The 13,553-nt window shown below is 40.6% G+C and overlaps 1 protein-coding gene and 1 long non-coding RNA gene across 3 annotated transcripts; both read left to right on the forward strand.

Moving 5' to 3' along the window:
* The first annotated feature begins 417 nt into the window (after positions 1-417).
* Positions 418-867, forward strand: LOC114458292 (uncharacterized). Its single transcript, XR_003673015.1, has 2 exons — positions 418-543; positions 625-867. It is a non-coding gene; the product is annotated as an uncharacterized LOC114458292 (long non-coding RNA).
* Positions 868-1,837: 970 nt separating this feature from the next.
* Positions 1,838-13,553, forward strand: cpsf3 (cleavage and polyadenylation specific factor 3). Of its 2 annotated transcripts, XM_028440469.1 has the most exons (18): positions 1,838-2,065; positions 2,495-2,558; positions 2,676-2,773; positions 3,812-3,940; positions 4,510-4,687; positions 7,557-7,646; positions 7,763-7,913; positions 8,017-8,192; positions 8,251-8,409; positions 9,320-9,466; positions 9,530-9,682; positions 9,747-9,855; positions 9,948-10,046; positions 10,754-10,848; positions 10,920-11,007; positions 11,090-11,156; positions 13,146-13,242; positions 13,374-13,553. In XM_028440469.1, the coding sequence occupies exons 1-18, from the start codon at positions 1,995-1,997 to the stop codon at positions 13,488-13,490; spliced, it is 2,088 nt and encodes a 695-aa protein (XP_028296270.1). In that variant the 5' UTR covers positions 1,838-1,994; the 3' UTR covers positions 13,491-13,553. The 2 variants fall into 2 exon arrangements, with proteins under 2 accessions (XP_028296270.1, XP_028296269.1); XM_028440468.1 differs by having other exon boundaries at positions 9,320-9,682.

Here is a 13,553-nt window from a genome sequence, read left to right on the forward strand (position 1 = left end):
TACAAGAAAGAGGAATGATCTAATTCAGAATTAAAATAACTGGGGGCGGTGTGTAGCTCAGTGGGTTGAGCGCCCGCCCCATGTACCGAGGCTGTAGCTCCTCACCTGCAGCGGGTCCAGGTTCGATTCCCGGCCTGGGACCCCTTCCTGCGTGTCATTCCCTGCTCTCTCTAACCCCCTTCCTGTCAAGCAACTGTCATATAAAGGCCACTAGAGCCAAAAAAATCCTTTAAAAAAAAAAAAAAAAAAAAAAAAAAAAAAAAAAGAATTAAAAAAACTGAATAAACCAGCCACTTAATTCAGAATTAACTTTAATTTGGAATTAAATTAACATTAGGAATTATGTGTTTACAAGATCAGATTAAAGAGGAATTAACTTTTATTCAATGAGCTGTGTGTGTGTGTGTGTGTGCGTGCGTGTAGAAGCCCCGCCCCCAGCGTGTTAAAGCCATCTATAACTGCTGTGCTGATAATCCAGACGAGTTGACCTTCAGTGAAGGAGAGCTGATCGTAGTGGAAGGAGAAGAGGACAGTGAGTGGTGGGTGAGTATCTAACTAGTCTCTCTAACTAGAATCTAACGCTTCACTAACTAGTGTCTAACTAGTCCTGTCCTCTGGGCTCAGATTGGTCATGTTGAAGGAGATCCAGGCCGTCGAGGAGTCTTTCCTGTCACCTTCGTCCATTTCATCACAGAGTGACCTCCAGAACCAGAACCCCTCACCCAGACCAGAGATGGAGCAGAACCAGGCCTGGTGTAGTGCTCTAGCTGGTGCCCAGTCTAAATGGTGTTTGTGTGTGAAGGAGAGTTGATCTTATTGATTATTGGTTATTGATTATTTCACTTCAATTAAAATACCTGAACAACTCCTGTTTCCATGGTTACTGCCTGTGTTTGTGTGTGTGTGTGTGTGTGTGTGTGTGTGCTTCCATTAAACACAAACTTAATTTAAAATACACTCATGAAGTTTGTAAAATTATTTTTACTTTGTAAATTCTGTTTAGTTGTAAAACACTATAAATATGTTTAATCTCATTGAAGCAGTGACACGTGCACATGGTCTAATATTATTATTATTATTATTATTGAATAGAAAAAGCATCAGATGGAAACATTAAACATGTGGTGGAGGCTGCAGTAACACACTAGAACCAGAGGAGGCGCTAACGGCTGGAACCAGAGTGGTGTTTGTTTAGCACTTTATTGATTATTTATTAGTGTTTTAAAGTGAACACAAAGCACAAAGGACACATTCTAGGACAGGGAAGTGAAAGCTAACACGTGGAAAGTCAACGGAAAAGTCTCAGTGACATGGAAATGTAAATATCAGCACATGGGATGAGATACAGACATTTCACTAGAAGAACAAACACAGAATAGTCACTATAGGAAAAACACCAATAAATAAATAATAAATATGAGTTAGTGAGAGGATAGTTAGGAGAAGCAATGAACAGAGTAGTGACTAGAAACCTTTAGGATGACTAGACAACTGATGAATAATGATAGAAATGTTTTTGATAATCTGTAAAACCAAAGAACAAAGAGATAAATCAATGAAAATAGAGAATGTGATAGAAGATATTAGATTAGAGAACAGAGTTACACAAGGATTATATCTGGGATTAAAGGAGTGAAAAGAGTAAAGAGATTATTCACTATTACAAATAAAGAGAGGGTAAAAAGTCTATAAAGTTTCAGGAAGTGGTTCTCCCACAGAGAATTATTACTATTAATATTTAACTCCTTATGCTAGTTATGGTCCTGTTAATCTGTGATCCATTAATAACCAGTAGGTGGCGGTAATACACTGTTTAGTTTGATAACTGCCATAAAACCCAAGAAGAAGGAACCACAGTTCAGTCGGTGCTGATCCTTTACGGACACTACAGACGGTGCACACAGATCGTGTCGGTATCCTGGCTGTGTATGAAGGTGTGATTAGTAAAGTTAGTTAAGTGGTGAGGTTAGCTGGCTAGCTAACATTAGCTAATCATGGCTGCTAAGAGAAAGGCTGACGTCACTGTTCCCGCCGAAGAGAGCGACCAGCTGCTGGTCCGTCCGCTGTAAGTGTCCGACTCTTTAAAGTGTGTGAAACGAGCTTTAAATCATCTTTAAACTACATTTACCATCATCTGAACAGCTTTACCTGCTTATTAACACCTTTACTAAGTGATTTATTACTTTAATCCTCCGTCCACTGTTTGTGAATCAACCTGAACAAAAGAAACACTCATGGTTAATATCAATAATTTCAACCTAATATAATATATAAAATTAACGTGTATGTTATAATGTTTACTAATACATAAAGTTGGTTTATGTCAAAGACGACAAACATTCTCACATTTGTATCTGTTGTTAGTTTTTTAACCTATCTGCAAATGGTCTGAGTTTTTATAAAAGTGCTTTAAAATAAAATTATTATTATTGCTAGATATTATTATTCAATTAGTTAATAACGTGTGTGTGTGTGTGTGTGTGTGTGTACACAGAGGAGCGGGACAGGAAGTTGGACGCTCCTGCATCATCCTGGAGTTCAAAGGCAGAAAGATCATGGTAACACACACAATCACGTGTGTGTGTGTTTATCTGTGTGTGTGTGTGTTTATTTGTGTGTTTATCTGTGTGTGTGTGTGTGTTTATTTGTGTGTTTATCTGTGTGTGTGTGTGTAGCTGGACTGTGGGATCCATCCAGGTCTGGAGGGGATGGATGCTCTCCCCTATATTGATCTTATTGATCCTGCTGAGATCGACCTGCTCCTCATCAGTCAGTGAGTGCTCCACCAATCACAGCCACTTCCTCACACAGGCCCCGCCCCTTTGGTAGTCCTGAGTGTTATTGTTGTGTAGAACTGTCTCTTTGGGCCTATGTTATGAATCTAGATTATATTAATCTCTGTTAGCGGCTTCAACTAACCAAACATTCCCTGTCAGAGAGAAGCTGTCCTACAAAGGTCGATAACAACGAGCTAATTTAAGCCAAGTGATTTCAGCCTGGGTACGTGCACATAAAAGGGGCGGAGCTTGCAGTGTCTGATCAATCACTGCGGAACCTGGCAGACTGAGTGTCTTTACAGGAGGAACTGTTTATCATCTTAAACAAATGTAATGAATATAAATCCATGATGACAGTGAAGAGCAACAGCTTTTATACTCGCTCAGCTCTGATCTACTTCATAACTTGGTACCAACCAGGTTAGGTGTTCAGCTTAGTTTAATATTATAATAATTAATATCCATAATTCAGACCAAAAACAACTCTGTTGTTACAGAAAAGACAGGAATGATAGAACTCAGACAGGAAGCTGCTGATACTGTTAATGTGTAAAAGTGTGAGATTATTTATGATATTAATCTATTGGATGATAAACAAACAGAGCTCTGCAGTTAAACTTTATTACAGCACACACACGTTTCTATTCAGGTAGATCTATTTATCACACACTGGGATGAGAACACATTGTTTACTGTAGTATGTTCCTGATGATGATGTCAGCCTCACTATAGCGTATGAATTCATTAATGAATGAATTAATGACTTCACCCATCCTCGCATACGTAGAGATCTGATTGGTCAGGAGGCGGGGCTTTAGTACTCGCTCAGATCTTATCCAGAACAAAACCTGGTCCAGACCAGGTTAGTCGTTCAGCCTAAGTTACCTTGGTGTTTTAACACCGTAAGACATTAGCGAGCTTCGTAGTCCAGCACACACTGATTAAATCCTGGAACTTAGCGTTAGATAAGAGCTAATCTAGCTTTGTAGCATACCCCCTTTAAGAAAGTCTCATCTGATTGGTTGTTCCTGCAGTTTTCACCTGGACCACTGTGGGGCGCTGCCCTGGTTCCTACAGAAGACCAGCTTCAAAGGACGGACCTTCATGACTCACGCCTCCAAGGCCATTTACCGCTGGTTACTGTCAGACTACGTTAAAGTCAGGTGTGTGTGTGTGTGTGTGTGATTTATAATTATTGCGTAATTGATAATTTATTACCATTATGGTGTAATTGTAATTTAGAAAAATCTGTTGGTGTCATAATTGTAATTTAGTTCAGATAATTAACTTTGTAATTGTAATTGCCCTGAAAATTCTAAAAAATTGTCAATTAAAATTTAACATTAAACTGGGAAACCCTGTTACAGTTCTATGTACAGTTTATAGTTAATAATGATTAAAATATGTTTCATATCAAGCTTTTCCACATTTTACAATTTAAAAAAATATTAAAACTTATATTTTAATTGATTATGAAGCCTAACAAGGTAATCAATAGATAGGAAATAAATTATATGATATTTGTTTTTAGTGTATTTTACAGCTCATTTAGCATTAGAGATGCTAATAGGATGCTAGAGGTAGGTTAACTTTTATTAGGTTATTTATTTCAGGCTCAGTAATTGAATTTGAATAATTGAGAATGTAATTGTAATTGACTTTCTGAGGATAAATAATAATTGTAATTGGAAAAAATGTTGGTATTGTGATTGAGCCCAACCCTTGTGTGCAGTAACATCTCAGCTGATGAGATGCTCTACACTGAGACTGACCTAGAGGACAGTATGGAGAAGATTGAAACCATAAACTTCCATGAGGTGAAGGAAGTGGCTGGGATCAAGTTCTGGTGTTACCACGCTGGCCATGTGCTGGGAGCAGCCATGTTTATGATCGAGATCGCTGGAGTTAAGGTGAGTCAGCATCATTTCCTTCTATTAGTACCACAGAACAACAACACTGGTTACTATCACTCAGCCTGTACTTCTAGTTAACCTAGTTAGGTTAACTAGTAAGAGTTTAACAACACATGTATTGAACCGTTTCGGTACAGGACGTTGGGTTCAGGTACAGGGTTGTGCACGAGTGAGTTCCCGGAACGGAACGGAAGTGCGTTTACTTCCATCTGCAGCTACATGTGCAGCACGTCATGGCTAACGCTAGCGAGAAACCAGAGCTGGAGGCCCCTCCCCTGTCGCTAAAGTCTCCTGGTTAGGAACACTTCAGCTTCTGGGTGAAATACTGCAACGGAGAAAGACCAGTATTTTTTGTTTAAGAATATTATTACCATCAGGCAGCACTTTACAGACAGTATAGTATTTTATTTAAACTTTATTTTTATATTCTGTATAATGTTAAATACATTGTTGTTTTACTAAAGTTTTGAATGAACAACAACTGTACCGAGAATGAACCAAACCGTGACCTCAAAACTGAGGTATGTATCTAACTGGGATTTTTGTGTATCGTTACACCCCTACTAGTTAGGTTAGGTTAGGTTAGGTTAACTAGTTAGGTTAGGTAGTCAGGTTAATTAGTTAGGCAGTTAAGTTAACTAGTTAGGTTATGTAGTCAGGGTAACTAGTTAGGTTAGGCAGTTAGGTTAACTAGTTAGGTTATGTAGTCAGGGTAACTAGTTAGGTTAGGCAGTTAGGTTAACTAGTTAGGTTATGTAGTCAGGTTAACTAGTTAGGTTATGTAGTCAGGTTAACTAGTTAGGTTAGGCAGTCAGGTTAACTAGTTAGGATAGGCAGTTAGGTTAACTAGTTAGGTTATGTAGTCAGGTTAACTAGTTAGGTTATGTAGTCAGGTTAACTAGTTAGGTTAGGCAGTTAGGTTAACTAGTTAGGTTATGTAGTCAGGTTAACTAGTTAGGTTATGTAGTCAGGTTAACTAGTTAGGTTAGGCAGTTAGGTTAACTAGTTAGGTTATGTAGTCAGGTTAACTAGTTAGGTTATGTAGTCAGGTTAACTAGTTAGGTTAGGCAGTTAGTTAACTAGTTAGGTTATGTAGTCAGGTTAACTAGTTAGGTTATGTAGTCAGGTTAACTAGTTAGGTTAGGCAGTTAGGTTAACTAGTTAGGTTATGTAGTCAGGTTAACTAGTTAGGTTATGTAGTCAGGTTAACTAGTTAGGTTATGTAGTCAGGTTAGCTAGTTAGGTTATGTAGTCAGGTTAACTAGTTAGGTTAGGCAGTTAGGTTAACTAGTTAGGATAGGTAGTCAGGTTAACTAGTTAGGTTGTGTAGTCAGGTTAACTAGTTACGCAGTTAGGTTAACTACTTAGGTTATGTAGTCAGGTCAATTAGTTAGGCAGTTAGGTTAACTAGTTAGGTTAGGTAGTCAGGTTAACTCGTTAGGTTAGGCAGTTAGTTAGGTTATGTAGTCAGGTTAACTAGTTAGGATAGGTAGTCGGGTTAACTAGTTAGGTTGTGTAGTCAGGTTAATTAGTTAGGCAGTTAGGTTAACTAGTTGGGTTCGGTAGTCAGGTTAATTAGTTAGGCAGTTAGGTTAAATAGTTAGGCAGTTAGGGTAACTAGTTAGATTAGGTAGTTAGGTTTAATAGTTAGTTTATGTAGTCAGGTTAATTAGTTAGGTAGTTAGGTTAACTAGTTAGGTTAGGTTAATAGGTTCGGCAGTTAGGTTAACTAGTTAGGTTAGGTAGTTAGGCAGTTAGGTTAGGTAGTTAGGTTAATTAGTTAAACAGTTAGGTTTACTAGTTAGGTTGTGTTGTCAGGTTAATTAGTTAGGCAGTTAGGTTAACTAGTTAGGTTAATAGGTTAACTAGTTAGGTTAATAGGTTAACTACCATAGTTAAGTTAACTAGTTAGGTAGTCAGGTTAATTAGCAAGGCAGTTTAGGTTAACTAGCTAGGTTAGGCAGTTAGGTTAACTAGTTAGGTTATGTAGTTAGGTTAACTAGTTAGGTAGTCAGGTTAACTCGTTAGGTTAGGCAGTTAGGTTAACTAGTTAGGTTATGTAGTCAGGTTAACTAGTTAAGCAGTCAGGTTAGGCAGTTGGGTTAACTACCATAGTTAGGTTAACTAGTCAGGTTCACTAGTTAGGTAGTCAGGTTAACTAGTTAGGCAGTTAGGTTAACTACCATAGTTAAGTTAACTAGTTAGGTTAGGTAGTCAGGTTAATTAGTTAGGTAGTTAGGTTAACTACCATAGTTCGGTTAACTAGTTAGGTAGTCAGGTTAACTAGTTAGGTTAGGCAGTTATGTTAACTAGTTAGGTTAACTAGTTAGGTAGTCAGGTTAATTAGTAAGGCAGTTAGCTTAGGTAGTCAGGTTAGGCAGTTAGGTTAACTAGTTAGGTTAACTACCGTAGTTAGGTTAACTAGTCAGGTAAATTAGTTAGGCAGTTAGGTTAACTACCATAGTTAAGTTAACTAGTTAGGTTAGGTAGCCAGGTTAATTAGTTAGGCAGTTAGGTTAACTAGTTAGGTTAGGTAGTTTGGCTAACTTGTTAGGAGTTAGGTTAACTAGTTAGGTTAACTAGTTAGACAGTTTGGTTAAGCTGTTCAATCAGGTAGTTAGGCTAACTAGTTAAGCGGTTAGGTTAACTAGTTAGGTTAACTACTGTAGTTAGGTTTACTAGTTAATTTAACTAGTTAACCTAACATTACATTTACATAATGTTACATTTAGTTCCTGGTCCATATCTAATGCAGTCTAACCATTTAATGCATTAGTGCTACATTGTTAGGTTGCCATTATTAATCTTTGTTTAGTTTTATGGAATGTGTGTGTGTGTGTGTGTGTGTGTGTGTGTGTGTGTGTAGTTGTTGTACACAGGCGATTTCTCCCGTCAGGAGGACAGACATCTGATGGCTGCAGAGATTCCCAGTGTGAAACCAGACATTCTCATCACAGTGAGTCACACACCCCAGCGCTAACCCTTAGCATCAGTAACCAGCGATAACCGTTAGCATCAGTGACCGGCGCTAACCGTTAGCGTCAGTGACCGGCGCTAACTGTGTGCTAACAGGAGTCTACGTATGGAACACACATCCATGAGAAGAGGGAGGAGCGTGAGGCTCGGTTCTGTAACACGGTCCATGACATCGTTAACAGAGAAGGTCGATGTTTGATCCCCGTGTTTGCTTTGGGACGAGCTCAGGAACTGCTGCTCATCCTGGGTCAGTACCAACACAGACTCACACACTCTCCTCTGTGTGAGTTTATATTAATGTGTGTGTTTGACTTTATAATAATGTTTATAATTATATTTATGTTTGTCAGATGAGTACTGGCAGAACCACCCAGAGCTCCATGACATTCCCATCTACTACGCTTCCTCTCTGGCCAGGAAGTGCATGGCAGTGTATCAGACGTACATCAATGCTATGAATGATAAGATCAAGAAGGCCATCAACGTCAACAACCCCTTTGTCTTCAAGCACATCAGTAACCTGAAGGTAAGATCCTCCTCCTCCTCCTGAAGGCCACGTCCCCCTCTGACCCCTCCTGTTTCAGAGCATGGATCACTTTGATGACATCGGGCCCAGCGTGGTGATGGCGTCTCCAGGAATGATGCAAAGCGGCCTGTCCAGAGAACTGTTTGAGAGCTGGTGTACGGACCGCCGCAACGGAGTTATCATCGCTGGATATTGTGTGGAGGGCACGCTGGCTAAGGTACTCACACTGCTAATGCTAATGCTAACCAACGCTAACTCTCTGTGGAGGGCACGCTGGCTAAGGTACTCACACTGCTAACGCTAATGCTAACCAATGCTAACTCTCTGTGGAGGGCACGCTGGCTAAGGTACTCACACTGCTAATGCTAATGCTAACCAACGCTAACTCTCTGTGGAGGGCACGCTGGCTAAGGTACTCACACTGCTAACGCTAATGCTAACCAACGCTAACTCTCTGTGGAGGGCACGCTGGCTAAGGTACTCACACTGCTAATGCTAATGCTAACCAACGCTAACTCTCTGTGGAGGGCACGCTGGCTAAGGTACTCACACTGCTAATGCTAATGCTAACCAACGCTAACTCTCTGTGGAGGGCACGCTGGCTAAGGTACTCACACTGCTAACGCTAATGCTAACCAACGCTAACTCTCTGTGGAGGGCACGCTGGCTAAGGTACTCACACTGCTAATGCTAATGCTAACCAACGCTAACTCTCTGTGGAGGGCACGCTGGCTAAGGTACTCACACTGCTAACGCTAATGCTAACCAACGCTAACTCTCTGTGGAGGGCACGCTGGCTAAGGTACTCACACTGCTAATGCTAATGCTAACCAACGCTAACTCTCTGTGGAGGGCACGCTGGCTAAGGTACTCACACTGCTAATGCTAACCAACGCTAACTCTCTGTGGAGGGCACGCTGGCTAAGGTACTCACACTGCTAACGCTAATGCTAACCAACGCTAACTCTCTGTGGAGGGCACGCTGGCTAAGGTACTCACACTGCTAATGCTAACTAACTCTACTTAGGTAATTTAAGGTGGTCATACACTGATATACAGAGATAATTGAGATAATGCAGTACATACACAGTACAATGAGATAATAGGTATTTACTGTGTGTGTGCAGCACATCATGACAGAACCAGAGGAGATCAGTACTATGTCTGGTCAGAAGCTTCCTTTGAAGATGTCAGTGGACTACATCTCATTCTCTGCTCACACTGACTATCAACAGACCAGCGAGTTCATCAGAGCTCTGAAACCTCCTCATGTGGTAACACACACAGACACACACACACACACACACACACAGACTAACAGACTCCTCCCCCTGCAGGTGCTGGTCCATGGGGAGCAGAATGAGATGGCCCGTCTGAAGGCAGCTCTGATCAGAGAGTATGAGGACAATGACCAGGTCCACATAGAGGTCCATAACCCCAGGAACACTGAGGCTGTTACTCTCACCTTCAGAGGAGAGAAGCTGGCTAAGGTAGGACACACCCCCAGCCCCACCCCACCACAGGAACTCTAACTCCCAGCATGCTCTGCTGCAGGTGATGGGTGCCCTAGCAGACAGGAAGTGCTCTCAGGGTCAGCGTGTGTCTGGGATCCTGGTGAAGAGGAACTTTAACTACCACATCCTCACCCCCTCAGACCTGTCTGGTTAGTGTCTGTTACTGTGCGTCTGTTACTGTGCGTCTGTTACTGCGCGTCTGTTACTGCGTGACTGACTGTGTGTGTGTGTGTGTCCTCAGACTACACTGAGCTCAGTACCAGTACTGTGACCCAGACTCAGCTCCTCCCCTTTACTGGACCAATCTCTGTGCTGGTCAGTCAGCTCAGGAGCCTCACAGGTGTGTAACTGTGTTGTGTTACATTGTGTTGTGGGGTGTAACAAGATAGTGAACTACGATACAATATAAAACACAATATTGAGCTCACAATATGAAATGCTACAGTGCGTAGTGAACATAATCCATTCTATCAACTACTAAAATGTGTCGACATGGACTTAATAATGCTGAGTCATTGTTTGATCTTGTAAATAAATGATCAAATCCAGCCCACGGCCACTTCCTGCTGCAGTACCTGACACTGACTGATAGGGACAGTGTGGTGTCACCAACTCTGGGCAGTGAAGAAGAAGAAGAATGGAGGAAAGAGTAAAAAACAACTTCAAGTTTTTAAAGTAGTGAAAATGTAGCTGTCATTCATTAAAGCATGACAAGTATTAATTAATAATAGGTATTGATTAATAATAGGTATTAATTCATAGTAGATATTGATTAATAATAGGTATTAATAAATAGTAGATATTGATTAATAGTAGGTATTGATTAATAGTAGGTATTGATTAATAATAGATATTAATTAATAATAGGTATTAATTAATAATAGATATTAATTAATAGTAGGTATTGACTAATAATAGATATTAATTAATAGTAGGTATTGATTAATAGTAGGTATTGATTAATAATGGGTATGAATTAATAGTAGATATTGATTAATAATAGGTATGGATTAATAATAGGTTTTGATTCATGTTATGTACCTAAAGGGGAGGTGGAACAAATGGAGTCCACAGAGAAGATCTCGGTCCGTGTGTTCAGGAACATCACGTTGGTTCACGAGGCTGGCATGGTTCTGCTGGAGGTCAGGTGATTTGTGTGACCTTTGCCCTGTGTGACCTTTGACCTCTGGCTGACCCTGACTTCCTGTTGCAGTGGGTGTCCAGCCCTCTGAACGACATGTTTGCTGACGCCGTGGCCACCGTGGTGCTGGAGGTCCAGTCCAACCCTGCAGCTCAGAAAGGTCAGTGAACGCATCACAGCTACAGCAGCAGAAGTGAGGTGTTCAAGGACCTTCATGACCTGTGTCTGTGTCTGTCTGTCAGTGCTGGCAGGGCGACAGGAGCCACCTCTCACTGAGGTTTTCCCTCAACGCCTGGGACTGATGCTGCAGTGAGTCTACACACACCAGCTACACACACGCTCTACACATTCTACATGCGTTACACACCAGCTATACACGCGCGCTACACACACGCTTTACACATTCTACACTCGTTACACACCAGCTATACACGCGCGCTACACACACGCTTTACACATTCTACACGCGTTACACACCAGCTATACACGCGCGCTACACACACGCTTTACACATTCTACACTCGTTACACACCAGCTATACACGCGCGCTACACACACGCTTTACACATTCTACACTCGTTACACACCAGCTATACACGCGCGCTACACACACGCTTTACACATTCTACACGCGTTACACACCAGCTATACACGCGCGCTACACACACGCTTTACACATTCTACACGCGTTACACACCAGCTATACACGCGCGCTACACACACGCTTTACACATTCTACACTCGTTACACACCAGCTATACACGCGCGCTACACACACGCTTTACACATTCTACACTCGTTACACACCAGCTATACACGCGCGCTACACACACGCTTTACACATTCTACACTCGTTACACACCAGCTATACACGCGCGCTACACACACGCTTTACACATTCTACACTCGTTACACACCAGCTATACACGCGCGCTACACACACGCTTTACACATTCTACACTCGTTACACACCAGCTATACACGCGCGCTACACACACGCTTTACACATTCTACATGCGTTACACATTCTACACGCGTTACACACACGCTTTACACATTCTACATGCGTTACACATTCTACACGCGTTACACACACACACCAGCTACACACACTACACATAGAAATTCACTTATTTTCCACAAAGGAATCTGTAGAAAATAAAAGGTTTGTTGAATTGTACATTTATTTTCAAAATAAAATAACACCAATGACTTCAATTTAAAATAAATTAAATTCTTGGTCTTTAAGTATAGATACATTTATGAACTCTATAACTGGAAAATAACCTTTATTTAATGTTTATGGTGCCGTACATTATGTTTAATCTGATTGGTCGACTATGATGTGATACATTATGTTTAATCTGATTGGTCAGTTATGATGTGATACATTATGTTTAATCTGATTGGTCGACTATGATGTGATACATTATGTTTAATCTGATTGGTCGACTATGATGTGATACATTATGTTTAATCTGATTGGTCGACTATGATGTGATACATTATGTTTAATCTGATTGGTTAGTTATGATGTGATACATTATGTTTAATCTGATTGGTCAGTTATGATGTGATACATTATGTTTAATCTGATTGGTTTAAACTGTTTGTACTTTGACTAAAATGTTAAACAGACTAAAATCCTTCACTGTCACATGATTCATGTCAGACTGAATTTGTAAACTTGAAGGTGATCTTTTCATAACAATTGACATCACTGTAATTTTCAGTAATTTGGCGTCAATAACTATTGTTTTAAATCTCTAACTTCTCTTTCTTTCTGCCATCATCATAATCCATAAATGACCTTTATGTTAAAGCTGTTTAGAAATATGCAGCATAAATTCATAGCATCTTCATTGTTTTTAAGGTTACATTTATCATCCTAGCTCATACTCATTACTGTACAATCATATGTCCTAAAGTCATATTTATTTCATTCATTTAATTTACTACAGCAAAATAAATCTTTATATTTCAAACTTATTTTGTCTAATTCCACATCATGGCATTAATATAATATAATAATGTTAATGCTGTTACTTTATCCAGTAACGTAAACACATCCTTACGTTATCTGCTATTTATCCTTTAATCTACTAGTTTAGAGATAATCACTAACATGCTGTAATGCACACATTAATTAGTTTATATATGTTAATAATAATAATCACTGATCACTTCATGAGCCTCCATTACTGTGAAAAACCTGAATGCTCTGGTTTAACGCTGGTTCTGAGCCTGTGGGCGGGGCCTCAGTGGTCACATGACTAGTGTCAGTACTTTGTGTTTCAGTGACATGTTTGGAGACGACTGTGTTGGCTTCAGGGACGACAAGAGCATCAGCGTCACCGTGGACGGAGTTTTAGCCACAGTGGACCTGGAGACACGGGTCAGTCTGTGACCTCTGTGTGTGACCTCTAAACCTGTGACCTCTGACCCTCTGTGTGTGACCTTTGACCCTCTGTGTGTGACCTCTAAACCTGTGACCTCTGACCCTCTGTGTGTGACCTTTGACCCCAGGCTGTGTCGTGCTCTGAGGATGAGACGCTACGTGAAATGATTGACATCGCCGTCCATCGTCTGTATGATGCCCTAAGCCCCGCCTCCTGCCAGGCCACGCCCCCAACCACAGCGTGAACTTGTTTGTTTTTTTATTGTTTTTTTTATGTGAAAAATTAAAAATGAACCCTGAACACTTCA

Source organism: Gouania willdenowi, assembly GCF_900634775.1.
Source record: "Gouania willdenowi chromosome 24 unlocalized genomic scaffold, fGouWil2.1 scaffold_320_arrow_ctg1, whole genome shotgun sequence".
Classification (NCBI taxonomy): Eukaryota; Metazoa; Chordata; class Actinopteri; order Blenniiformes; family Gobiesocidae; genus Gouania; species Gouania willdenowi.